Source organism: Limanda limanda, chromosome 8 (assembly GCF_963576545.1).
Source record: "Limanda limanda chromosome 8, fLimLim1.1, whole genome shotgun sequence".
Taxonomy (NCBI): Eukaryota; Metazoa; Chordata; class Actinopteri; order Pleuronectiformes; family Pleuronectidae; genus Limanda; species Limanda limanda.
In genome coordinates, this window is record NC_083643.1 from 5,868,093 (window position 1) to 5,895,910 (window position 27,818).

Sequence of the window (27,818 nt, forward strand, 5' to 3'; positions counted from 1 at the left end):
AGTCTCTTAATGTGGCCAGTGACTACAACCCCCCTCTTCTTTATATTTATATTTTTTAAATTGAAAGATTTAAGATATGATAACATAAGATAAACCAACTATCCTTTATTAGAATCAGAATCAGAATCAGAAAGTATTTATTGCCAAGTAGGTTTACACCTACCTGGAATTTGCTTTGGTTATTGGTGCAAACAATGAACATAGAAACATAAAAACACAATAAATACACCACACATAAGAAAAACAATAGTAATAATAAAAAAAATATATATATATATTTACTCACTATTTACTTCTTATTTACTCACTTTTTCTAATATTTATACAAGGTAGCATTTATTTAGACATAAACATATCTATATAAAAATATATAAAAGATAAAAGATATAAAAAGTGAAGTAAAAGGTGAAATGCACAATGCCCAATGCAAAAAGCAAAACTGTGAACAGTGTCAAATTGCAATACGCAATGTAATACAGTGTAATATATATAATATATATATATATATATATATATATATATATATATATATATATATATGTATATATGTGTTAATTTAACACACCTTAGTCCCTCAATAAGGATATTTGCAATAGTACATTAATTAATAAAAGTAAGTTAGTAATAAGTGTGAGTAAATATAAAGAAAATCTTATTTTATATAAAAGAAAATATTAAAGAACTATAGCAGTTACAAAACAAAACCACATTTCCCACAATGCTCCGCTCCCGTGACGTCACTGACCTTCTACCCTCCGGTCAGCTGCCGGAAGTGAGCAGCGCTGGGACCCGTTCAGTTTAAAGTAGCTTAGTGAAGAGAGAGAGAGAGCTGCTTCCCGAGCCTTTGAGCAAGTGACGTGTCCGCCAGCTCCACGCAGAATGAGACGAGTTCGATTCTCTTTAGCATGATGTTAGCTTGAAGGCTAGCTGCTGCCTTTTCAAACAGCCAGCTGGAGGCTAGCTGCGTGGACCTGTCATGGTGCTGAGGTGTCTCTACTGACGGAGGAGATGGGGGACAACGATGGAGAGGACGCGAGGGACACACCTGAGGACTCAGCTGAGGACACACCTGAGGACACGTATGAGCTTCCTATGGAGGTGACTCACTAACACATTCATTATATAAATTATTATAAACAAGCATAATTACAATGCTTGTTTATTTAAATGCTGATATCTTTCTAGTTTTATTATTTTTTTGCACAATTACAACCAAATACTTCTAACAGCTGTTAAACACATTGTACACACAGGGCTGGGAATAGACTTATTTGAGGCCTTTAAGATAGATAGATAGATAGATAGATAGATAGATAGATAGATAGATAGATAGATAGATAGATAGATAGATAGATAGATTACTTTATTCATCCCCAAAGGGAAATTAAGTCGTCATAGCAGCCGGTATATTTGAATACAATAAAATACAATACAATAGAATAAAATAAAAAATATTGAGGTAGAAAGAATAAAAAACACAGACACAATATAAATAGGTAGATAAGGTGCAGTGGCAAGATGATTGTAATAGTACTGATGATATGATGGTAATGTTATTGTTAGACAGTATATAAAAATAGTACAGTATATATATAGTATATAATATAACATAATATATATTTATATATGATAGTAATTTTACCAATATAATAGCAGTATATAGTAATAATGGCAGCAACAGTATATATATAATAATAATAGTAATAGTAAATATAATAATAACATGTACACATGTATAAATATGTGTATATAGACTTATATATACAAGAATATACAAAGAGTATGATATAATATGATATGATATATAGTAGAGGTATACATTAATTAAAGATAAAATATCACCATGATAGAAAATATGAAAATCCACAATAATAACATGATAAGTATAATACAATCAAAGACAACATGTATTATAATAATGTCTAAATTAAAACAACATATGTGTATTTGTGATGTGCATTCAGATGTACACATAAGTGTGTATTTAACACACTTGTATTGATTCCTGAGCTGAAGTACAACCCCGAGAAATAATCATCCTCGAGACCAGTGACCCCAGTGACCCCTGTGACCCCAGAGAATATTGATTATTGATTAACATGAGCTCATGTTTCTATGTTTCCTGTTTTCCTGTCACTAATCTGTCATCATCGCTTCAGAGGTCACATGGGGACGCAGAAAATCCGACGGCGGATCTTGTTTGCATGATTTTAATTTTGAATTTAACCAGTTTGCTTAAGCGTTTGGAACAATCTTGGCTCATATGTGATGTTGACGATTAGATAGAACAGCAGTTAAATTGTGCGGTGGAACGTTTCTCCTCCAGCATCGGCAGCTGTAATGTAACCCAGTGTTCTCTCTCATCCTCCTGCTGCAGATTATCGTTTACATCCTGAGTTTCCTTCATGCGTCGGACAGGAAGGAGGCGTCGCTCGTCTGCCGCAGCTGGTACAGCGCCAGCCAGGACCTGCGCTTCCAGGTGACCTGCTCAAAAGGACACCATGAGGACCACCATGCATTGAATTACCCGTTCATCAGAGGCGTTGGGAGACACAGTCTTCAATGAGCAGTTACGCCTGAGGGCAGAGTTAACTTCCTCTCTGTTTGTCTTTGTGCAGAGGAACGTCACCTTCTGCTTCCCGGCCTCCGCCTCCTCCCTGGAGCTGGTCCGGTCTCTGGGCAACAAGTCCTGCTGCAGCCTGATAATCAGCCAACTCGATGGCTTCAGCATGTCCAGATCGCTGCTTCTGGAGGTGGTTAACAACTACTTTGTTTAGCGTGACTGTGAATAGTATTTCTGTCCACTTGTCCTGACTGTTTGATTATCACGCTACTTCTTCTTTTGACCTACATTGATCACATGCTTCCTTGTCGGTCGAGAGAAGTCCCCGACCTAAAAAAAAAGTATCTGTTGGACTGTATCTTATTCATCTTGTAAGCAAAATGCCTCCAGTGATAAAAAGAAAGGTCCCTCCCCCTCAAAGACAAACAATACATTTGCATTGCTAAATATTCATTATCACGCTCACTATTGTAACTTCCCATCCCAAAGACCAGGATGTAGCAGAGTCACAGTCACGCACGTGTTATGGTCCAAAGTCCAAAGCAGCTGCAGCGGTTACTTCACAACCCCCATTGTCCCATATCTCTGTGCGTGTATCTCTTTCTGCTCATGCAAATGTTGCACTTGTTAAACCTTAACCGTTGCCCAGAAACACAAGGACGAAGTATAACCCACCAGTGTTTACTCAGCGTGTGAATGAGAGAGTTGGATTAGTTGAGGAAGTTAGGTGACATTATACCCATAACACGCACTCATGGTGTCAGTGAATGAAACTGTCCCTCCCTCCTCAGGTGGGTCAGAGTCTGGGCTCCAAACTGGAGAGCTTGGCCCTGCCTGGGAGCAGCGTGACCGAGACCTCCCTGCTCGCCCTCCTCCCCTGCCTCACCTCCCTCCGCAGGCTGGACCTCAGGGGCCTGGACAGCCTCTTCATGTCTGGAGCGTTCCTCTCCAGGGAGGAGCACCGACTGCAGGTATTCTTCATCATGCAACAGATCTGAAGAGCTGCCAACAAAACCAGTCCCTCCTCATTTACATGTTAAACTTGCATTTAAACAGTGTAGATAAAGCCAAATAGAGCAGATACCTCCAACAAGGCAGAACAATCCTACACATGATTTTCTAGATCTTACAGTTGAGAAGAATCTGCCCCTTAATCTGCACACAGTCCCCTCCCCTCCACCAAGTTTTGAGTTATTTGGTTTAATAGTTTTTGTGTAACCCTGCTGACAAACACTTTTATTTGGATCTGCACACACTGATCGATACAAGTCCCTTAAATATGTCTAATTTATTTCATCAAGCTCCATGAATGAGTTTGTGTGGTAATCGGTCCTGTAGTTTTAGGTAATCCTGATAACAGAGTAGTAAAACACTTGACAGCTGGTCTTGACTTATTTACTTTACTTTACTGCAGAAACCCTGGATTCAGGCGTGTGTGCTTTTTAACAATAAAATAATAATTAGCCATAAAAAGGCATAAAGTTAAGGCATTACAAACTTTTTATCTGTTAACATTTGTATAATCCTATTTTCCTGCTTTATAGCTTAGCTGTAAATCAGAATCATTCCCTCACATTATCTGGCGTCACCTGAGAAGTAAAGGGCGTTGGCAGTGATAAATAGTCATGAGTTGTTCTCAGTATTACGATGGATAAATATAAAATGTTTATCATCAACATGTTAACATAACTTTATTACCAAGTCAAACTTTGTTCTCTGGTTCCAGGTCAGCTCTGCTCTGTGTGGCCTGGAGGAGCTGGACCTGTCCGACCTGCGCTACCTCTCCGACCTCACCTTCAATCGGCTGACCAGCTGCACCCCCCGCCTCCGCCGCCTGTCGCTGGCCGGATGCCACATCGCTTTCGAGTTCGACCCGTATCGGGGGTGCCCGGTGGGGGCCGTGGAGGACTCGTCTGCGTTACTGTCGCTGAGGAACTTGAAGCGTTTGTTGACGGAGCAGAGGTCCACACTCGTGGTTCTGGACCTCAGCAGAACCTCCATCACGCCCGAGTCTCTACGCACTGTCGCACAGGTCAGGATATAACAAGTCAGAGTAAATCTCAAGACCCATTTGCCGGATTATACAGAGAGAAAAGGCTGAATTTGCTTCAACAATGCTGGCTTTCATGATTTTAGTATCACCTATAACATTTCTTGATATTGTCCCTGTCCCAGGTTCAGGGTCTGGTCTTGGAGGAGCTGTGCCTCCAGGGCTGTAAGGAGCTGACCAACTACTCCGTGGAGGCTCTGGTGAAGCACCAGCCGAGCCTTCAGAGACTGGACATCAGCGGCTGCACTGAGCTGACCAGCAGGTCCGTGGAGGCTGTAGCTCAGGGCCTGAAGTCTCTGACGCACCTCTCCTTGTCCCGCGACTGGAGGATCACTGAGAAAGGTGCTCGTCGTGTATTTCAGTTCATTGGGATATTCAATTTCACCACTAACCTAAGGGGCCTACTCAGTCCCGTGCGTTTGCTCTATTCTATCGTGTTAGCATAATTTAATAAATACATCAGGATTACTTAGAAGGGAACCACTATCTGCGAGAAAGTATGAACACGTGAGCATGAAGGTTCCATGTTCTCCACAGGCCTCGCCGAGCTGCTGTCCGTGTCGACCCTGAAGAGTCTGGATCTGTCCCAGTGTCTGCACGTCAGCGGCTCAGAGATGGTGAAAGGCTTGAGGGAGTCTGGTGCTAGCAGAGCTCAGCTGGAGAAGCTCAGCCTCAAGAGCTGCACCTACATCAGGGTCAGTCGGTGTCTGTCTGTGTTTGAAGCACATTTGTATGAGGAATAAATGGAAAATAAACCTGCTTTCCCTCCTCTCTCTTCAGGATCTTGCAGTTTTCAATCTCACCCAGCTTCTCGGGGATACTCTCTGTGAGCTGGACCTGACCTCATGCGTCAACGTGACAGACCTGTCTGTGCGCGCTATCGCCACCTACCTGCACAGGCTGGTGGTCCTGAGGCTCGTGTGGTGTAAAGAAGTGACAGACTGGGGTTTGCTGGGGATGGTGGAAACGACCAAGTGTGAACCTGAGGAGGAGACGGTGAGAGCCTCAGAGAGATGGAGACTGTTAGAGGAGTAAAACAGAGCATCTCTCATTCTCTCTTAAAGCACCACCTTCTCAGTGAAAGCTGTTGTAATGATATTCTACTCAAAACAGGAAGACAAGGGTCCCAGGTTCACCCGAACCTTTGGCAACATGGGCTTCTTCAAGCCGCCTCGTTTACCCTTTGATGAGCGACCCAAGCTGGTGACACAGAACGACCTGGAGCAGTTCAAGCAGCAGGCCGGGGCGTCGCTGTTAGCTCTGAGCCGGCTGCAGGAGCTGGACCTCTCCGGCTGCTGCAAGCTCACTGACAGCAGCATCACACAGGTGAGAGGCCGAGGAGACACAAAGACTCGCACTACTCGCTATCACGGAGGAGTTTGGAACAATGCTGTTCCTGTTTAAGTTAGGAAACAATGACCTGGACACTTCCACTGCTCCCTGACTGGGTCTTTGCAGATATGGCGTAGCCTTTGCTGATTCGTCAGCTTCCTAGTACATGACCGCCTTCCGTCAGAAACAACCAAGCGTGGTTAGCGTGGCTACCTATATAAAACGCAACATGGATAATCAATTACAAGTGTTAAATTCTGCATTTTACAATAGTACAACTGCCTGCTGTTTGTTGGGGAATATTTTAACAGTTGGGGAATATTTTAACAGCTAAATGCGTGACATAGTTTATGTTGTTGAGAGGTGGTGGACTAGTGGCAGAAACTTGGACTATGGGCAGAAAAGGTCTCTGGTTCGTCTCTGGTTGGACTCCACGGAGAAAGACGAACCTGGATTGATCTGTCCAAAAATCCAAGACAATTCTCCCTACCCTGTCTAGTGCCCCTGAGCAAGGCACCTTACTCCCCCAACATCTGCTCTCCGGGCGCCGTACATGGCTGCTCACTGCTCTGTGTGTCCTGCACCAGATGGGTCAAAAGCAGAGGTTACATTTCCCTACAATTGCATGAGTGTGCTTGGGCATGTCTGTGCATGTGTTTGGGACAAATAAATGTATCTTAATCTTAATCTTGTTTCTGTTTTTTCCAGGTGGTGCACCACCCGGACCTCCGACGTCTGTCTCTGTCCATGCTGCCAGAGATCATTGACGACAGCTTGGTGTCGGTAGCCTGGCGCTGCCGCAGCCTCACCAGCCTGAGTCTCAGCAACTGCCCGGGCATCAGCGACCGCGGGGTGGCAGAGGCTGCACCGTTCCTGCACAGACTCCAGCATCTCTACCTCTCCGGTTGTAGTAAGATCACGGACCGGTAAGAGACACACAACCACACATCTGCAGTGCATGTAGCCATCGATATATAAACGTCCATTCCTGAGCTTTTGACCTTTGAACTCCGCAGATCCTTGTTCCACCTGGCGAAGCACTGCAAGCGTCTGAGGACTCTCGACATCTCACGCTGCAAAAACATTTCCATAGCAACGATGGACCTCCTCCAGTCCCAGTTTCCCTTCCTGGAGAATGTCCAGTACAAATTCATAGGTGGGGCTGATCCCACTCTGACACTCTGAGCGACCACTGGACATTTCAATAACAAAGATTCTGCTCCGTGATTGAGCTTCTGCACATTTCAGCAATTTGCACAAGAACTGATGTAAGAGTTGATTTAAGTTATAAATTATCGGCCAGGAACAAACCAATGAGGAAAACGTAAAGTTTGACTTGTGTATATGTTCTTGTATGTTGCTTGGATTCAAACCATAGACTGTTTGTAAAAGATGCATCTCTATTATACGCAGATGATGTAATTTGGCTCCAGTCTGCGGAGTAGCGATTGATGGATGGAACATTGTACCCTGTTTTTACATTTTCAAATAACTTATTAACGAAAACACGGACATCATATGGGGAGAACAACCTAAAATCACAGAAACCATCTTTGAAAAGAATTTATTCTATGTTAATCTTTGAGTTTTTAGTTTGACCCATGCCTATCTGCTACCGTGGCTGGGTTTATGACCTATACTGCAATCGAACACCAGGGGGCGATCAAGGCGCTCTGGGTTGCAAGAAGTATCCAAAGAAATCAAGAGAAATCCTGTGAAGTGAAACATAGCTCCTGAAGAAAGAAGAAAATATTCTCAGTGTCTAATGTGAATGAGAATTGTTTTCTGGCACATTTGTATCGAGATGGTAAATTAATTCCATATTTTCTGCTTGTTATATTGTAGATTAAGAAGTTTATTTTAACATTCTTACTTAATTATTAATATATGTAATAAAGTGAATATATATTTACCTATATAGAAAACATTTTACATTTGATTTGATTTTGTTCAATGTCATTTCAATGTTTTCTCTTTGACGTTGACCAATTTTTTAAAATTTTGCTTTGACTTGACTTGAATTTAAATGCCGACTCTTGTCCACTGTAGCTTCAACAACGTGCTTTTGATTTTTCAACAACAACAAAGGTAGAAGTGTAGATCAAAATGTTGATTTTTATAAATAAACCATGAAAGAAACACACATACTGTTTATTTCTCTGTATAAATCAAAATGTTTATTCATGTGAATTCACCAAAAAGCGCAGGATTTAAAGTGGATATCATCAGAGGTGGTGGTGGTGGTGGGGGGGGGGGGGGTGAAGAGAAATGAACTGATGCCACAAAATGGCAGAAAACACTCAAACTTACTGTGATATACTGAAGAACTGTCAGTTGTTGAGCAGCTACTGAAAGCTTGAGGTGATTGAACAAGTACCTTTTTATAACATGACCAGGTTTTAGATTTAATTCATGACAAATCTAAAGATCAGGATGTTTTCTAATTTCCAATGCTTAGTGATGCTCTTGATAAGAAAGAGGGGGAAGAAGGCAGCTTGGTACCTGATGAGAATCTGCACTGATTTAAAATAAGTGTTGTACAAATCAGTGTTCTAGTTAATGCCCAGTCAAAAAAAAACCTGAAACAGCAGAAAGGAATTTAAAAGAAATGTGCACAACCAGATAGAAAACGTCTACATCCTCGAGCAGTGACGAGCAGCCTTGCACACAGCGACACTGTAAGTACCATGCAGAGCTTTTGATGTGTTTAGAAATACAAAACTGATTTGAAAAATTTAATTTAAAAAGTACCATTACTGGAGCAAACATCGTGAATCTCTTTTTTCAAAAGCTGTTGTCAGACATGAACTCTGAAGGCAGCAGGAGATTGTCCGGGTCAGACGAGTTTACTACTTCAGGAAACTCATCCTCAGTGGCCTCAGCCAAAAGCTCTGTAATCTCATTTTCCTTCCAATTGGACAACTTCATGAAGGTTCTCTATGACGCCTTGTTTTCATCTGGAAACCCGTCCGTCACTTATTAGAAACTCACTTTGAACTTTCCGGACATTTTCTCTCTGTATTCTCACATGGGTTCACACGGACATTCTACCAGGGAGCTGGAAGGACAGGTTTTGTAAAGTGTCCGGAGCGACCGACTCGGACATTTGCCTTTTAACAAACAGGCCCTGCGGAAGCCTGGAGGAGCATGTGCAGACTTCAGTGCAGGTGTGCGAGCAGCTGGAGTCTCTGTTGTTTCTGGAAGTTCCCAGGCACCTGAACTTCAAGAGATGGAAGTCAGAAAAAAGGTCAAACTTCCCCAGATGAGAAGCGATGATCTGCAGCATCAGAGCAGCTGATGGTGAAGATTCGTACCAACAACCCTCTGCTGTAGTTTTAAGAGTTTCCTTGAATTCATTGTATAAAAACAGGTCACAGAGGAAACTTCTACTGTCAGGATTATAAATCTGTTAATAAGTGCACGGACGCACTGGTAAAATCTCACAACATACAAACACACACACACACACACACATATATTTATATATATATTTACACATTCACACATCCAGCCTGTGCACACACTCTACTGCTCGGTCTGGCTGAAGTCGTAGCAGAAGTTGAAGTTGCTCGGAGGTTTGGGGACGACCGGCGCGCTGTCCGGGATGGGGACGTTCTCCAGGTCCAGGAGGCGGAGCTTAATCTCCATAGAGAGGAGGATGTCCAGCTCGCTGCGCATGGATTCGCTGCTCATGTCCCGGCCCAGGAGGACGCTCAGGCCGTCCGTCCACAGGCAGAACTGACACAGGGAGGAGCACAGTGAGTACTCTGGGGTGGGTATTACTTACACACAGATTAAGGTCAGGACTAGGGTTGCAAAGGGTAAACGGTAAATTTCCGGAAACTTGGTGAGCAATAAAAACATCATTCAAAACTCTATTTTACAGATGTATGGAATGCATCACACGCTGCACGTTGAGTTTCAACCCTCCACTGTGCATTCTTCCATCACATGCACAGATAACTCCCAGCATCCTTCACTCTACAGCAGGGCTATTGAGGCCTGCTGTAGAGTGCAGGACTAGTCAGGTAAGTTTTGATGATATTACTGGGGAAAATATATTAGCATGCTGATTGAGGATTGCTCATCTGTTCATCTAGCATATTTCCATTCATTTATCCATCAATTGTAAAATATGTTTACAGACGATTCCAATTGTTTGGCTAACTATTTATATCTCTGGCATTGCATTAGTGTTTTTTTACAAACTTTTTTCTCATCTTATTCTACAGAACAATGCCACGTGCACTCTCTCATGTGTGGAGGCATTTCACCCCATCCAATGTAGAAGGAAAGGCTGTGTACATTTGCAAATACTGTGCAAAGACCTATGTTAAGAATGACACAACGATGCAGAAGCATATTGTCAAGTGCCCAAAGTTTCCTCAGGGCTCAAATCAGCCTATGAAACAACAAAATGTTTATATTTATGTCTGTATATCACAAGGTAAATACAGTTAGTATAAATTACCTACAACATTTCCCGTTTATTCCCGTTAATTCCCGTATATTCCCGTTAATTCCCATGGAAAGTTTCCAACTTTTAATATTCCCGGAATTTTGCAACCCTAGTCAGGACAATAAGAAGATCCACTCACGTCAGTCCTGGAGGGTGCGATGAAGTTCAGACTGTACTCTTCTACATATGTGAGGCTGAAGGCCAGGTCCAGCACCTCCTACAGGGAGGGAGGAGCAAGTACAAACACAATGAGGCTTTGTTACTTCTGACTGAGTGGAAAACCTCCATAATCTGAAAAGATAAGAAGAGCCGCTGACCTTGTTCTGTTTGCCTTTGTGCTCCTTCATGTGAGGACAGTCTTTTCCCGTCAGCAGCCCCTTGATATCTGCTACTGGAACTGAGGGAGGAGGAGGAAAGACTTGGATCAGGACTCAGACAGGAATATTTCATTATCTTGACTTTATCTAGACACTTGAGCCTGGTTGAAATCAGCTGATCTGAGCCTTTCACAGTATTGACATCTGTGTTTTTGGTAATTAGGGCAAATATGGAATGTAAATTGTTGTATTTTCTTAATTCAAGTTCTATTTGTTACAGGTTTGATAGCAACATCTTAGGAATCGACTCACTCTTCTCCTGCAGTGTTTCTATCGGAGGATTGTCCGTGTCGTCCTCCAAGTCACCGTAGTGAAGTATTTTGTGATTGGGTGACAAGCGGCAGTACCACAGTTTATCTGAGAGGAAAATGAGCAAAGACAGAGGTTAGTCAGACAGGAAAGTATCAAGTCTACTGGTTTAAGAGGCGTGTGTGTGTGTGTGAGTCTGTGTGTGTCCGTGTGCGTGTTGGTTTCTCACCCTGTCGGCGGCGGCTGCTGATCTTTCTGAACTTGGTTCCCTGACACAGTCGGTTGAGTCTCTGCTGACGGATCAGCTCGAGCAGCTCCGGCTTCAGACGCTCTTTCAGCTCCCTAAGGAAGGACAAACACACACTCACTTGTCATTTAACATTAGTATAAAAATAGTGAAGAAACTCAGATGTGTTTGCAAACTCATGACCAAACCACAGCGAGTCACAACAGGTTAAATAAACTTTTACATTCGTGTTTTTTTTGTTTCAATAAGGAATCAAACGCAGCACAGGCAACATCTCTGCCGACAATACAGCTGACCTGTTACACTCAGTGTTTAGTGACAAACAGTCACATGACAAACAAGTCACACAATAAACAACAGCTGATGTATCAGGGGGGAATGTCGTCACGAGAGCAGATGAACAGGTTTTGTGTTGCTTTACTTTCTCTACATCAAATGACTACAAATGATCAAACAAATTAACTGTTTGCATTACAAGAAATAAAAATATATGAAGGCTCATAATTGAGGTCAATCTTTAATTTAACAAGCTTTTAACTATTCACAAATATGAACTTAATTAAAAAAAATCGAGACTTAAAAATTCATGCACCTGCTCGATTTAATTTCCTCTGTCATGATTCACATGATTAGAAATCAGTTAATAACAGTAGAAAGGGACACGTCCTGCCTTGTATGTAAAGTCAGGCCTTCAGTCATGTGACCGGTGTGGTGTTCAACTCACAGCACAGGGGGCGCTAGCGTCTCCTCCTGGTGCAGCCGCTCCGTCTGCCGCAGTTTGAGGATCTCGCCGTAGTTGAGGGCGTTGACTTTGTTCTTGAAGAGCTCCAGAGACGTGGGCTTACTGGACAAGGTCCTGGTGATCTGCTCCCTCACCACCTGCATCACCTGCAGAGAGAGACAGAGAGATGCTCACGTCCTCAAGCCTGATCTATGAAATTCAATGTGCTGCCTCCTGTGTCCTCATTGCTCCCCTGTTCTTTGAATCTGGGGAAGTGGTCTTTGAAAAGAGAGTGACTGTTATTGAGTGGAAAGTTTAAAGCCCTCTGGTGAATGGTATCAATCAGAAGTTGCCCATAGAGAAGAAACTCTAAAAATCTAGAGAATGAGGTTGTCTGCATCAAGTTGAACAATTTGTCGTTGGCAGCTCGTTGTTTTATCTTATCATATATGCACTATGTTTACAAGCAGGTCACAATCTTAACTGTCATTCACTGATGAAGATCTTAAACTGTAGATAAAGATGGACGCCATGTCTCCTTCCACTTTCCAGAAATGAAGCAACGATATCCTGGAGATGTCATGACTCTGAACTCTGAGATGGAGACGTTTTGGGGACACTTTGGATTGTGGACTCTTTTGGGTTTGTTGACTTTTACCTGTGTGTTTCCTTGTGTTTAGGTTTGTGTTTCCCCCCTGAGATCTCCGCTTCCTGTTTTACTTTGAAATGATGTTCCTTGTGTGTCTCTGGCTTAACTTCCTGTCTTTGTCCTGTTTCCTGACCCTGTGATCATGAGTTTCACCTGAGTCCACTCGACCTGCCTCCCGTGTGTATATACGTCTCCGTGCTTCCCTTTGACAGTTTGTCGTCGCTCACTCGCCGTTGTGTTTCCCTGAACATTGTGTTCTCTCATCCTGTCACTTTTTCTTTACTAGTGTTTTCTGTTTTGGACTTTGTTTTCTTTAAACCCTTAAATCTAACTTTCCCAACCAGTAACACCACACCAACCATCCTTAGGTTCATTCTAACATCTGGGTGATAACTGCAGATTCAATTTCTAATATGCATTTATTTATTTATTTGTAAACAAGTGAGAACAATCTGCTGTCTCACTGACTCAGCGTATTTTTTTGTGCGTGTTTTTTCTGCATGATTTGTTCAACTGAAGCTCACACAGACAGACACGGGGGTTGACCCTTGCTACACTGACACTGCCCGCTTGCATGTGATTAGAATCTATAGATCCCTTCGGGTTTAGGCGCCTCAGCTGCAAGTAGTGGAAAATCTATATAATAATCTATAGAGCAGCGGGAGGGAGCGGCCTCCAGCAACACAACTCACACAAACGCCTCTGCTGACCTACATCGTTCCTCTTTACAACTTTGATCGAGAGCAATCGCTGAGTAAAATGTCTGGTCTACAAATAACTACAGCAGAGAATCTGATACACTGGGATTTACATACATTACAGAAAACAACAGTAGATTTTTAAATAACGTGGTTTCTGATGACGCAGATTCAGAAATGTATTTGTTGTAAGTTCCTTCGAAACATAAAGATGAATGTTACCAAACTGACCACAAGGAATGACTGTCTGTCTGTCTCTGTGTGTGTGTCTATCTGTGTGTGTCCAACTGTCTGGTTGTGTTTCTGTCTATCTGTGTGTCTATCTGTGTGTCTGTCTGTCTCTGTGTGTTTGTCTATCTGTGAGTCTATCTGTGTGTTTGTCTGTCTGTGTGTGTCTGGCACAGACAGTGAAATCCTGTCGTTCTATATTGCGTGAACATGCTCGGACAGAAAACAAGCGGCTAGAGTTTCACACTGTCACCGCCTGCACAAGCTCCAGGAGCCAAAATAACTTTGGCATCCAGCGATTTTCACATGACACAAGTTTCCAACACTTCACAGGATCCTGGGACCTAAACTCTCATATGTCGAAGCCTTGAAGGGATAAAAACTCATCTTCTACCTGGAACATTTAATAAGTAGCACCAAACTATTCAAAGCGAATTTACAACCGAGAAAAAAAACACAAACAAAATCCAACCTTACCTCCATCCTTCGACTATTTTAAACAAACGACTTCTATCCCAGCTCTAAGACGCCACCTGTCCGGCGCTCGGCGATTAGAGAAACGTGACGAGCGGTGAAAGTGAGTGAGAGGAACAGACGTCACCTACATGGCAGGAGAGGTGCAGGCCTGTGGGTGTTTTGTAAACAGACACCCTGATATTCTCACACACATGCCACCACCACCCCCCCCCCACACACACACACACAAGTCCAGCCCCCTCTGTTATGTAGCTGAATTGACCAATGGGAGCGATGACAGGCAGCTGTGTGTGTTCCCTGATACCCTGCAGCATGTGCTTGCTGAATGTGTGTATCAATGTGTGTGTGTGTGTGCACTCGTGGAGGATTGGGGGGGTGTGTAGAGATACGCACATACATGATTGTGTGTTTTTTTTGTTGGTAGTCTCACTCACACCAACACAACTAAGTCCACTTCGCTCTCCAAGTAAGGAAACCTACATTTGTGGTGTCTCGTATATCACCCCCCCACCTCTCTCTCTCTCTCTTTCTGTGCTTTCTCTTGCACGCCGCTCCCTCCTCTCATTCTCGCCCTCCCATATTGTTTCCAGAGGTTTTACGTTCCCTCTGTTGTCGTGGAGTTACTGCTGATGCCCTGGGCGCTTTGTTTTTGCCGCATTTCCTTCTCCCTCTGATTCTGCCGCCCACCACGCTTCTCTTTGTCCACCTAATGCCCCTTTGTCCTTGCCCCAGAGCACCCTGGGTAGGGGGCCGTGGGCAGAGACAAAAGGTCGGTCTGCTGCCCCGGCGCTCGGGACACAGGGCTGCTCCTGACAGGTCAAAAGGTCACTGAGTTTTATGGCTATCAGGAGAGGGCTGTGAGAGATGTGGAGCTGCGACTCGAGACAAAAGCTTGACTTCTCTTTCTTTCATGGTTCTACACTGCTTGTAAAGACACTTAAAGTTGTGTAAGGAGCAGGTTGTGTGTAGTTTGCACCGAGAATAATCCAACACAATGTCACAAAAGCACAAAGTTATACAAATCAACCATAAAAAGTATAAAACAGGATAAATTTCTACTAGTTTTCTTGAATATCTCTCAAAGTTAAACCGATTTCCTTGCATAAATTGTTCATCGTTCATTATCAAATATAAAGATGGGTTTGATTTATCTCGTTAAACCAGTTCACTGCCCATCCAGATGCAGTAAACACAGTTACCATGGTAACAGCAAGTGCAGTTTACTGTGCTAGATAAAATTAAGTGGGGAATCAAAACCTGCTGGCTCAGTCTCTTTCTCTTAGCTATCACATGTGCTCCTGTCGTTTCTTTGTTATTTTCTTTCTGTCTATTTTCCACTCACTCATGCTCTATTGTACTGATTTTTACTAACTTAGTAGCTTCCTGTTTTGTTGTTGTTATAAATAGTTTGATTTAATAAACACTCAGGTTTTTGATTGACAACTATTGGTGTGTTCCTCCTTCTAGTTGTGTTTGTCTGAACCTTGAGCCAGTTCTTGACACCTGACTGGTACAACAGATGTCCTGTGGTGCTCAGGATATAACACAAAGCAAACCCTGCTGTGCTGGGTTATCCTGGACTACTGTACCTTGTCAAAGTCCTCCTGTGTGGCTCTCATCTCCTTCCAGGTCTTGTTGAGCAGCTGGATACAGACGCAGAAGAGCTCCTCCACGAGTCGGTCCTGACTGAAGAAGATGGGGTGGTAGTCAGATCCCGTCTCTGAGGCTGTCAGATGGGAAGCGGTGGAGAAGACGGAGAAGACAAAGATGAAAAGAGGTCTAAGAGGTGGTTTGACCAGAGGATATTTATATACATTCATATCAGCAGCAGGTCGGAGGTCGACTTACGTGGCTCTCCGATACGAAGAATCTCACACAGGATGAGCGTGAGCTGAATGCTGCTCCTGGCAAACGGACACTCGTGTTTGTCCTCTCTGCTGCTGTTCTCCAGAACAAACTGAGAGCGGGACACAAGGAGAAATGAAGATTAGATAAAAGAAAGAAGCTGAACTCTTTAAATAAAACAAAAAAAAGATAAAACCCCGCTCACCCTGCTGTAGGCATCAGGATAGCGTGAAGAAAAATAAGACATGGTGTCCAAAGCTACGAGACCAGGAGGCGTCCGCACCAAGTCTTGACCAGGGTTACTGTTGTTCTGGAAGGGAAGAATCAAAGATAATAATGAATACAAATCCGATACTGTCCCTCAGAGTAATATGATGAATGCTGAGGGGACAAACATGAGAGAATAAGTTCTGAGGGCAGACACTCACAGAGAATCCCAGTTTCTTGAACTCTTTAGCACAGAGCGAGCGGCGCCTCTCGTTGCTCAGACTGTTTTCAGTCTCCGTCTCAAACGCCGCCTGACGCAAAGCGTGGAGGACTTCTCTCTGATCCTGGTGTCACAGCAGGAAGACAGGGGTAAAAGATGGAGGTTAACTTCTTATTTTATAATACAAAGAATGCAGGAGAGATGTACATTAATTAAATGTATGTTTATTCAAATTCTACATATTTTTTTATTTATTTGAAATAAAGTTTGTGGTTAAACTGTAAAATATCAAGCTTCAATAACAGTTATTTATCATAAAGGTTTAAGGTGAAAGATGAAGAGATATAACGAGAAGAAATAATCAAATCAATAAATCTGTATCTGTAAATCTGAATCACTGGGGAATTTCTGCACTTAAGAGATGCTATATAACAGTATAAGTTTCAGGAAATGATTCAATAATCAAATGATCTGAAACCTCAATTGTGAAGAAAGATGATTTGTTTAATTTAGTAACAGGAAGTCAGAGAAATGTTCATCAGCAGCAGATGTTTTCTCTCCGAGCCGGACTCCTCGTGTTTCACTCACCTGACTGTAGCTGTCCAGAGGCGTCCTCATGCGCGGCTCCAGGTGATTCAACGTGACCGACTGCAGGACGTAGAGGTAGTGGGCCATCTCGTCCTGGACTGAAGCAGAACTATGGATGATGTTCTGCAACACACGCACAGTCTGTGTTGGTTTATTCACGTTCACGACAACAAGATAACGAAAGTGAGATCATCGACGTTTACCTTATAAATGTACTGACGCAGATTCTTCTTATTCAGGAATGCAAACATATCCTGGAAAAGAGAAAACAATGTTAAGAGTGAGAGCAAGTGAAATGTGTCGCTGAGATGTAATGACACGTTTCTAACATGAGGGGGTACTATGGTGTCAGGAACAGACTCGGGGGCGGGACATGGGTTTAAGTCTGAGACGGACTTTGACCTCTGTGGCGAAACCAACACTTGCTGGTTCTTGCCACTGACTCAACCTCATTTTGTTCAGGATGCAAATTTGCTCTGGGAATGTTCACCCTGATAAGACGGGTGGATTTGTTAACCAATTGAGGAAGGTTGTGTGAGAGAGAGAGAGAGAGAGAGAGAGAGAGAGAGAGAGAGAGAGAGAGAGAGAGTAACAAAGCGAGCCTGAGAGAAAGGAGATGAAGGGCTGAATGAAGGAACTGTTTCCGTACAATAAGAGAGGAGCAGAAACCGAACAGAGGGAGAGAAAGACTCGACTGTCTGACGAAAGTCTGAGATGAGCAGACAGAACAACAGAGATGGATCATTTCCAGCTGTTTGCCAGAGGTGGTGCTTGCAGGACTCTGACTCCTATGTAGAATAAAAGGTCCGGCTGGTACAAAAACACCATTTTTCCACGAGTCACATGCAGGCCCGGGGTGTCAGAGCGTCCCATCAACACACAAAGGACTCATAGTCGACAATTAAGGCAAAGAGCAAATGAAAAACAGCGAAAAAGAGAAGGTTCTGATTTTTACAGTTGCAGGCATCACTGTCAGAGAGAAACAACGATTCAGGGAACTGAACAGTTGATGTGTCTGCACGGCGGTGAGATCACAGAGCAATAAGGAGAAGAGGAACCGAGTGGGAGAGCAATAACCAGACTGCAGCAGCACCTGTCTGTCCGAGTCCCCGGCCGTCTGCAGCAGCGCCATGAGCAGCGCCATGGCTTTGGTCTGGATCTGCTGGTTGGTCCTGAAACAAGTCGGAGAGGAGCGTGTGAGACAAACACACAATGTGAGGATTCACTCCGAATGTTGGGATGTTGCTGCACTGCATTGTGGGTGCGTTGCGTACAGCAGAAGCTGAACAACAACACTCACAGCACGTTACTTCCCCGTGTTCTTCTCTCTAGCATTGTATTGATAGCTCGCATGGTACGTTAGCTTGAAAGCCACGTTGTGTGTCCTGAGCGTGAAACTGGGATTGTTGTCGTTGTGGTGATTGTGTCGACACAGAGCATCGGGCACGCCCACCATCTAACTCAAGGCACATGTGTGATGCATGGCAGAGAAGTAGTTCTGCCAAGGAGGTAATTCATTCTGTCTGTTTGCAGGATTACGCATAAACTACTGCAATAAATATTTAGAAACTTCGTTTAGAGATGGGATGTGAGCCAAGGAAAAACCCATAAAGCTCTGAGGTGGGTCCAGGAATGTTATATCACTTTCTCTAACATTGCAAGATTTCCCAAGGAATAATTCATGGGTCTTGATGATGGATTTCAGAAACCTTTAGGGGAATGATATCTACATATGAGAGTGTGAAATCTGGTGCAGCTTGATTGAATCTGATGGGACTGTTGGTCTATGCTCTCAACTGAGTACCATCCCAGTTCCCTCTGTTTTATATCACCAGTACTATCAGCTGTGTTTTACATATTTCAAAACTTCCCGTTTCAGAGACAATGCAGCTTTTTATCAACCTGCCCCCTGGTCACCGATCCCTGACGTGTTCCCTCTTTAAGGACTTATTCTCTCTTTCAATTTACTGAAGAGACACTGCTTCAATTTGAAAATAAGTATTTAGTAAATGTTGGTTTGGCTTTTTATGAGTCTGCATCTATCTGTAACTTACACCTGGAGATGAGCGACCAGCCTCTCCATGGTGACTTCCTGTTTGACCTGCAGGAAGAGGCCGTGACTGCTCAGCACCATGCTCTCCAGGATGTCCAGGGACACCTGCTGCATCGACGCGTCTGCCGCCTTAGCGTTGACAAAGCTGGCGATCTGAAAGGAGAGGAGTAAGGAAGTGAATGAGCAACACACTAATGAGAAGAATATATCTGTGACATAACTAAAAGACGGGAAGCAGTAGATCCAGCACCTTCTTGATGAAGATGGTTGAGAGGTTCTCCCAGGAAACTATCCCGTGATCCATCAGCTCCATGAAGCCTGTCAGTGTGTGCGTCATGATCACATTACTCCTGAAGGAAACACACACACACACAGACAGAAATAAGTATAATGTAATCACACAAACAGACACACACACACTGAATCTGAACAGAACTCAAATTGGCAGTTTGGATGGAATCCTTTCAATAATTCAGGTAGTAATTTAACACAGTTCAAAGGGAAAAGCTCTCTGATAAAATGTATCTTAAGAAAGGTCTTTTAAGAAATTACAGATTCAGCTGACTTGATTCCCACTAAAAAAAGTCCTGACTTCCTGGTTTACACTGATGTTCTCTAAGTTCTGTCCCAACTTGCTACATAATCGTTTGTCAATGTTATCTATGATCAAAGGAAGTGTTGAAAATAAATCAGTGAATACTCCGAAACTGGAGGAACAAACGTGAGGAGATGTTTCTAAAACACATCCACCAGGTACATTCCTTGTTTTTCTTATATACATTAAGCTCAGTGGGATGTGCTGCTACACGTACAGAGACCACTTCTCTATGTCTCTGAGGAGCAGCATTCCAAGGGAAACATGTGAGCACAGACACAGACACAGATACTAACTCCTTAGCATCCTCCACTATCTTGACCAGTAGGAGGTGTCCGTCTCTGCTGATGAACTCCTGAGCGAAGGTCACGTCTGTGGAGACGTTGGCCAGCTCCTTCAGCGAGTCGCAGCGCACGCCCGAGTCCGAGCTCTGGATGCCCTTGAACAAGTCCTCCGCACAGCGACCCTGCGATCAGGAGAAAGACCAAAGCTCAACAACACGTTTCCTAATTATTCAGAGTGTTGTTACTGGTTTTTACAAGGGGACTGGGGTGAAAAGACTCAGGAGAAAGTCTGGAGGCTCTCACTCAGACATTCAGTGCATGTCTGAAGCAGCAGCTAGAGAGTGAGAGACAGAAGAATGTGAGAGGAGGAGGTGACAGAAGGAAGAGGCTTGTGGCTGCAGACTCACCGGGCCCTTGGTCAGACGCAGGATGCAGCCGTTCTTTATGTCCAGACGATTCTACACAAACAAATAAACACAAACAGGTGGACATAGGAAACACTATTTAAAAGCTGTTTAAAACACTTGAACATTGTTTAAATTAGCTAAAAGGGCAAATATGTATGATTGAAATTCAAGTCGAGGACGAGTTTAACACTACAAAGTGAAAGTACTACAACACGTCAGGCTGATGGTGCAGGTTGGTGCGTACAGGAAAGTGAGTTTTTTCCTTTATAGGAAAAGCAGCTGTTGTGAGTGAGTAATTGCAAAGAGACAGGACGAGAAGAGAGTCCAGGCTGCTGCACTATCTCTGATCCTTTCACCTGAACAGGATTCCTACAGGGATTTTAGTTTCTGAATCATATTACTAGTGAAAGTGGGAATTTATCACATTATCGCAAGAAACATCTGTATATAACTACAACCAACTCTAAAGTCTGGAAGTATGCATTCTCTAAAAGTCTGCTGCTGAGATGTTCAACAATAAAAACATCATCTTTCTCTAATGACTTCTACAGTCCTGTCTCTACCTCTGAGGAGGGGGGAGGGGCTTCCACTGGCAGCAGTTTGAAAAGGTCACCTGACACCGAGAAGATGAGTGCAGCTCTGTCTGGGTTCTTCTCTTCTTCTCTCTCTCTCTCTCCCTCTCGCGCTGTCTCTCGCTTCTTGACTCTCACACTCACATTTGAAAGCTGTAATTATTGTGCAACCTGAGCTCTGTTTGAAACAATCTCATCTAACTGTTGGATGCGGTGAAAAATACAAAGATGTGTTGAGTCACTGATTCGCTGCTTTGTTTTGACTTGACAACGTTGTCGTACTTAAACCCAGAACCTCCTGCAGGGATGAGTCAGGTCTGCTGCTCAAGGTGCGCTCAGATATTTACTGGACTGATTCCCTGGTGTAGATAAATGTAAATGTGTAAATTAATAATACAGACACGTAGATAAATGTATTTGTCTTACTGATTCAGTGATGTACATTTGCACTCCGTCAGCATACTGCAGGGCGTAGTTGTCAGGACCTGGGAGATTCCAGCTACACACACATACACACACACACACACACACACACACACACACACACACACACACACACACACACAGACAAAGATATTAACTATTGCGGAAGTTGATGATAATAATTTTAAATGTTACCACAGAGCGGTAGAGTCATCTACTTACCCATCACACACTTCCTTTATTACAGCCGACAGAGGCTTTTTCTGCAAGGACACAACAAAACGTTTACAATCACACACTCGCACTCATGGGAAATTTACATTTACACATTACAAACACCTGCTGCTGCATACATGTGGGTCAACAACAACAACAGGACTTAGCAGACTCTACTATCAAAGTATTCCCTCTGTCAGGGAGCTGAACGCACGCTGGGGTAATAACACGCTGTTATGGGATCACGACACCACAGCTATTCCCGCTGGCTGCAAACCCTGTGTGCTGAGAAGAGGAAATCCAAGATCTCCCCGACGCCTCCTGAACAATGTTTCCCTCACTCTCCAGATCCCGCTTCGCACATAAATAAAAGCCAGACAACTTCCATGTCTGACTCTCAGACTATCCTGCTATTAGTGGTCTGCCCCGCGGTCAACCAGTCAAAATGTCCCTGGGTTGTGCGGTAGACCCGGCGGATGGCCTGTTATTAGTGGCAGCCAAGAAGGTCGACCTATCAGATGTGTTAAATGACGACAGGAGAGCCAATGGGAAGCTGTTGTGAGCTTCCTCTGGGCTCGCAGGATTTGTTGGGATCTAAATCCAAAATATTTTGGGTAGCGAGTGAGTTTTCACGTTCAAAACTGAATCCTCTGCTGCTGTGCTGATAAAAACAAGAGTCGTGAAATTATTGGAGGCATTAAGGTTTTTGAAAACTGGGTGAAATTAGAATCTCTGTCCATTCCTGTTGAAATTAAAAAGTCTCGTAATAACCTGTTAAACACATTTTCTCTCTGGTCAAGTGTGTGTGTGACTGTGACCAGCTTCACACTTTGAACTACAACTCACTGCTGGTGTCTTGTGCAAAGAAGTTCAACTTCCCCAAACATTTCTGGGAAACACATGGAAAACTTCCCCCACGATAACATTTGGTAAAAGCTGAGAAAGACAGAAAACCAGCCGGGTGGGCGTGGAACCTCCGGGAGCGTTTTGAGAAACATTAACAAGATCTTTGTACTTTCTGTCTGAGAAACTTATATCAATGCATTATACATATGTCTCAATGTCTCAAACCATAATAAAACTGGAATGTTTGTTATAATATTCTCATAGTAGCTAAAACAGACCTTTTTTTCCTTTAATGTGAATGAATATGTCTCTAGTATATAGATGTAAATGATGTTTCAAAATAAGTTGGATTTAAACTTCTCCAATCATTTCATATCTCTCTATATGACGGAGATAAGGAGATATATCTGTATTTCCTCTATCCATGTGTGTGTGTGTGTGTGTGTGTGTGTGTGTGTGTGTGTGTGTGTGTGTGTGTGTGTGTGTTACCTGATCCAGTTGTATAAGCTGGGGATAGGCCCCAGGCATCTGGATGGCAATCTTCACTATGTCCTTCTGCTGTGGCATCTTGGCACCTTGTGATTCCACCACTCTGTAAACTGCTGATGACAAAAAGAGAAGAAAGAGTCAATGTGTTGTAGATTTCTTTTATCGGTTCATCGGGACCTTCACTGGAGCCTTTCATGAGAGAAGGATGTATAGACAGTGGGAAATTAACTGCATGTATAAACTCTTAATGACCTCTATTCGCTACAGGTCACATTCATTTATTTATACACACATTTCTCTATCACACATGATTCACACTCGGACCTATCAGCGCAGACTGGAGGAGACTGGGATCAAACCACCGACCGCAAATGATAACCTGTTCTCAGGTTCAGGTTCTGGGAAGTGAGTCGAGCTTCACTGGACTTTGAGTTAACAGGTGAACGTCTCTTTGTGCAGCAGTGGAGCTGCAGCTTCAGGGTTCTGCAGCCTGAGAATCCAACATTGGTCTTTACTTTTAGCAGCTCAATAACTTCAGGTCACTGTGACAGTTTCATCTAGAAAACTACAATCAGCATCTCCACGAACCAAACAACCAGCCCATTCCAAACATTCAGGTTTAGAACAGTCACTGAACTGGAGCCGTCTCTGTTCAGCTCATAGATTTCACCTGAAACCTGATAATTCACCAGTTTTAAAACGTAACCTCGTAGGAAACCAACTCCTCCACCGGAGCAGTTTCTCTTTTAGTGCGAACTGAGTCCGTTCATCGCATGAATGATTCACGTCAGTCAGAGCGACTGTCATTTTCAGTCGTGAAGTTGTAGAACACCGTGTTCCTCTTTCCCTGTGTATTTATGGTGTAGTGAGTAAAGCAGAGATGACTGAGCGCTGTCTACACATGCACTTTGGATTTGCTCACACACCCCCCCTTCCCAACTCACAGACACACGTCTCCCTCGGCCTTCAGACGAGCATTCCCACAGGATACAGAAGACGCTGTTGTTGTGCTCCCAACCCTTCCCCCTTCCTCGTCCTTCTCCCTCACTCTCGCCACATGGAAACAATACAGTTGGATGTAAATTCTTCTGTTTCACTCGCCAGCTCACAATGAAAGAGAAGAGGTTGAGCTTGTGCCTGCTTGTGCTCGGTGTGATTAACAGACCCCACCCACTGCAGGATCTCTCGGAGAGCTGCTCTGCGAGAGTGAGACAGACCTCACGCTTTCAAAGCAACGCTCCTGTCAACACAAGCACACGCCTTCACAGCCGTCCGCCCTCGCTCGCCCCGAGGCCGCGTCTCTCTCCTGATGCAGGGCGACATGATTCTGATCAACAGGAGAATGTTTGTGTGTTTGTTGGTTTGTGGATAATTTAGACTCGAGGGAGCAGAAAACCCTGAGGCGCTGAGAGAATTCTGGTAAACTGCTGCCGAACGTCAACTTCTCTCCACGAAACGACAACAACAGTTTGCAGACTTAATCCTGAGGAGATTTAGGGGATGTAGGTTTGTTGTCGGGCAGATTATGAGTCAGCAAACACAAGGGAAAACTGGGTAAACGCATGTCCGGTCTCTGCAGCGACAAAGACTGTCTGTGGGTTTTAATCTGGGTGTGTGCCAGAGCGGTAGAGCGCTATCAGCTGAACATCAAATGATCGGTTTGGTTTACACTACACAGAGAGACCGACAAAACCAGTTCTACATCTGGGAGACAAAATCTAACATTAAACAATAAAAATAGATATTTTCAAGGTTTCTTTAAGTGATTTCTTTATAAACTTGGAATCATAAAACCAAGTCTATGGCAGTAGCAGTATGGCCCCGGCTTTACGAGCCAGTAGGAGTCTGAATCAGGGTTCGATGAAGAAACCAGACACACAACAGGTGGCCGACAGCTGAGTTTACTGTGGGATGGTAAGAGTGTGTGAACAAACTTGTGTTGGTGACTGTAAGTTGAGGGCAGAAGGTTGTGTTGATTAGAAAGGAGGAAATGAGACAAATAACTTGAACCACTCTAAAAGAAATACCCATGGGAACATTTTAAGTGCGCGTCACTCGTATCAAAAATTTTAAATGCTATTTCCCAGGATAAACAAATTTCCAATGTTTATGTTTACATCCTTGAGACTTTCTTGAGTCAAACTCTATATATTTGGTTGTATTTGTTCTTTTTCTTTTTACTTCTAGCTATTTATGCTAAAATAATGCTATACTGATGGTAAAATGGAGAAAAGATATGCATTAAGTCCTCAATTGCATTTCTTTCTCATTAAGGTTTAATAACATATAACAGTCACACACACCCCAATGCAGAGCTAATATCTGGGGTCAAAGGTCACCACGGTTGAACTCCATTGCACAGCCACACAGCAATTCATCTCTCCACAGTAGGCAAATGTGTTAATTTGCTTCCTCGCTCACAGTGATTGGAAGTGAACAGGAAGACGAAGGTTTGCATGTGTGTGGCGGTGACCTGAGGTCGAGACCTTCCAGTACGAGAGACTGTTTGTTCTCAAGTACAGGAAAGAGAAAAACTATCATGTGGACACAGTTATAAAGATACATAATTTCTTGCCTCATATCTCACTACCAGCATTATAGAACCTTTTTCAACAGGAGACATTTTGACATGTCACAATAGGAAAACCACAGGTATGAGTGAGTGACTAATGATAGGAGTGACTATCTTTAATCATTATTGATGTCACCAGTAGCTGCTGAGCGTTTCCCTCCTGTAACCTGACAAAATGTCTGCTGGTTCTTCTGCTGCTGCTTCAAACCAAGTCAGATCCAACTGTCCTGAGAGTTAAAACATTCCAGGGCAGCAGATCTGCAGCCTCCTGGATTCACCCACAGTGACAACAGAGCTCCATGAGCCTGAAGTCATCACGACGAGTCTGTACATGCTGCAGGCCTCATTTTAACAGCGTGTAGAAGTCACTGACATTCTCTCTTCATCAAGATAAATAACAAACTGAAGAATCACACCTCGAGCCTCCTCTCATTTCCTCAAAAGAAAAAAACAACGTGCAGTGTGAAGTGTCGTAACCTGAAACTGACACATTAAGAGAATCCAATACGATTCTGTGAACTTTATGGAATCGCGTGTCAAACGTGTTTTCTGCTCTGTTGAAATACTGCTGATCAGCATGAAAATGTGAGAGTAAGTTGTTTCATTTTCTTAAATCCGTAGAAGATGGAGGGGAGTTTTAGTTGGCTTTTATCTCAGAGTCCACGGAGGTTAACCACTGAGTGTCTGTGTTTGTACCTGTCTGTGGCAGCTGAAACCTCAAAGTCTGTGTGTGTGCCTCTCGGCCTTCAAAACAATAGTTTGAGAGGTTATTGAAGCTCATATATTTACTTCCTGTAAAAAAGTAGTCAAAAGATTTAATTTCCAAAAACAACTGGTAAAAAGAGAATATATTTGTGTATTTTTAACAAAATTCGCAGTTTGAAAACATCACCTTTAACTTTTGGAAATTAATACAACGATCCATAATAAAAAAAACTTGTGTTATTGACCATATTACATTTTATTAGTTTTAATAGACATGCAACATGTGAGAAATGTGAGATGGTTTGATCCTCCAGACAAATCAAAGTGTTTGTCAGGACACAGGTGGAGTTTTACTCTCAGTACACTGATAATAGACTGTCAAGTACTTCTGTTTCACTGTGTGACTGCGATACAATACTTAATAAACTTAACTTCACATATCCCACTCTCGTAGTAAACTCTTAGAGGTAAGGTTTTGATCACTTTAAAATGAAATGAATATTTTTTCCCAGAGTTCAGCAGTTGTCAGTGTCTGAATTCTTCTCTGAGCGGTTTGCTTCATTAGGCTTAAAACCACAAGCACGGCCGGGACCTTTTGTTGGTCTGCAGACCCAGTGTGAGTCTCGGACCCCCCGGACTGACACACTCCCCCCCCAGCCTGTGTGTGTGTGTGTGTGTCTGTGTGTGTGTGTGTGTGTGTCTGTCTGTGTGTGTGTGGGAGAGAGAGAAGGGGGGAGCTCTCAGCTGCCTGAAATTCCTAACCTGACAGGGTCACACACACACACACACGCATACATACACACATATGCATACACATTTAGGTACACACTCATATACACATGGATACATATTTAAGCATATATATCATAGATATTATGTTCACACACATACACACAGGCATATGAATATATATATATACATTTATGTATATATATATACATTATATTCACACACATCTACATGAGTGTATATGCATATGTACATACACATATATGCACATCTAATACACATACATACACAGAGATACATACATATGATGATTTATGTACCTATTATGGACACACACTCTCTCACACATACACACACACACACACACACACACACACACACACACACACACACACACACACACACACACACACTCACACACACACACACACACACACACACATCAAGTACAGGGCTAATATAAAATTAATATATTAATATAAATCCTGAATTACTATCAAAGAAGAAAGAGGTAAAAATAAATACTTTGTATCCACAAAGTATCGAACAGTATTTCCAACAATGGAGGAGTTTTGAAACTTGTGCTGCAGAAAATTGTGTTCGACCCCAAAAGTTCAAGCTGAAGTTGTGTAGAAGACAACGTGCAGATACATGTCTTGAACTTGTGTTTGCTATTTAATAACAGATTTTGAAGCAGATTTCCTGCAGAGGCTCTGGAGATCTCTCTGTTAAACGAGCTGTTGGGTTCTCTCCAGTCTGTGTCTCGGCTCCTTTATGGTTCTTACCTGGTGAGAGGAGCCGAGTCGAGGCTACTGTCCTGCAGGAGCCGGAGCCTGGAGCATGGGAACCTGGATCCACCTCCAGGAGGAAGAAGCTCAGGAGGGAGAAGTGAGTTTTTCCTCCCGGACTCTGAGGAGGAGTTCAGCAGCAGCAGGAAAAAAGTCCTTGTTTCGAGTTTCCAGCAGAGATTAGGTCACTTTAAAGTTCCGGGTTGGTCCGAGTCGTTCACGCAAAAGG

At 43.2% G+C, this 27,818-nt stretch overlaps 2 protein-coding genes across 3 annotated transcripts; one reads left to right on the forward strand and one right to left on the reverse strand.

Moving 5' to 3' along the window:
- Window positions 1-924: 924 nt before the first annotated feature.
- On the forward strand, window positions 925-8,079 carry fbxl9 (F-box and leucine rich repeat protein). The gene is made up of 11 exons (XM_061076334.1): window positions 925-1,098; window positions 2,378-2,479; window positions 2,619-2,753; window positions 3,355-3,534; window positions 4,290-4,595; window positions 4,739-4,955; window positions 5,151-5,308; window positions 5,394-5,609; window positions 5,727-5,939; window positions 6,654-6,871; window positions 6,962-8,079. The coding sequence occupies exons 1-11, from the start codon at window positions 1,009-1,011 to the stop codon at window positions 7,128-7,130; spliced, it is 2,004 nt and encodes a 667-aa protein (XP_060932317.1). The 5' UTR covers window positions 925-1,008; the 3' UTR covers window positions 7,131-8,079.
- A 137-nt stretch (window positions 8,080-8,216) lies between these two features.
- Window positions 8,217-27,792, reverse strand: elmo3 (engulfment and cell motility 3). Of its 2 annotated transcripts, none has more exons than XM_061076335.1 (21): window positions 27,587-27,792; window positions 22,796-22,908; window positions 21,467-21,507; window positions 21,248-21,320; window positions 20,250-20,300; window positions 19,855-20,024; window positions 19,214-19,313; window positions 18,965-19,116; window positions 18,004-18,082; window positions 17,114-17,164; window positions 16,911-17,033; window positions 16,324-16,446; window positions 16,101-16,205; window positions 15,899-16,007; window positions 15,640-15,776; window positions 12,002-12,165; window positions 11,260-11,372; window positions 11,034-11,138; window positions 10,722-10,801; window positions 10,544-10,621; window positions 8,217-9,683 (listed from the first exon to the last, which is right to left on the reverse strand). In XM_061076335.1, the coding sequence occupies exons 2-21, from the start codon at window positions 22,871-22,873 to the stop codon at window positions 9,471-9,473; spliced, it is 2,145 nt and encodes a 714-aa protein (XP_060932318.1). In that variant the 5' UTR covers window positions 22,874-22,908; window positions 27,587-27,792; the 3' UTR covers window positions 8,217-9,470. The 2 variants fall into 2 exon arrangements, with proteins under 2 accessions (XP_060932318.1, XP_060932319.1); XM_061076336.1 differs by lacking the exon at window positions 27,587-27,792 and adding an exon at window positions 23,740-23,807.
- Window positions 27,793-27,818: the final 26 nt, after the last annotated feature.

Bases quoted from the DNA above. Each gene is read 5' to 3' on its own strand.
- fbxl9 (XM_061076334.1), top strand. From the start codon at position 1,009: ATGGGGGACAACGATGGAGAGGACGCGAGGGACACACCTGAGGACTCA. The intron at 4,956-5,150 runs GTGCTCGTCGTG...TGTTCTCCACAG, and splicing joins CTGGAGGATCACTGAGAAAG to GCCTCGCCGAGCTGCTGTCC. The intron at 5,309-5,393 runs GTCAGTCGGTGT...CTCTCTCTTCAG, and splicing joins AGAGCTGCACCTACATCAGG to GATCTTGCAGTTTTCAATCT.
- elmo3 (XM_061076335.1), bottom strand. From the start codon at position 22,873: ATGCCACAGCAGAAGGACATAGTGAAGATTGCCATCCAGATGCCTGGG. The intron at 19,314-19,854 runs GTTAGTATCTGT...TGTTTCCTTCAG, and splicing joins ATAGTGGAGGATGCTAAGGA to GAGTAATGTGATCATGACGC. The intron at 9,684-10,543 runs GTGAGTGGATCT...TCCCTGTGTCAG, and splicing joins TCGCACCCTCCAGGACTGAC to TTCTGCCTGTGGACGGACGG.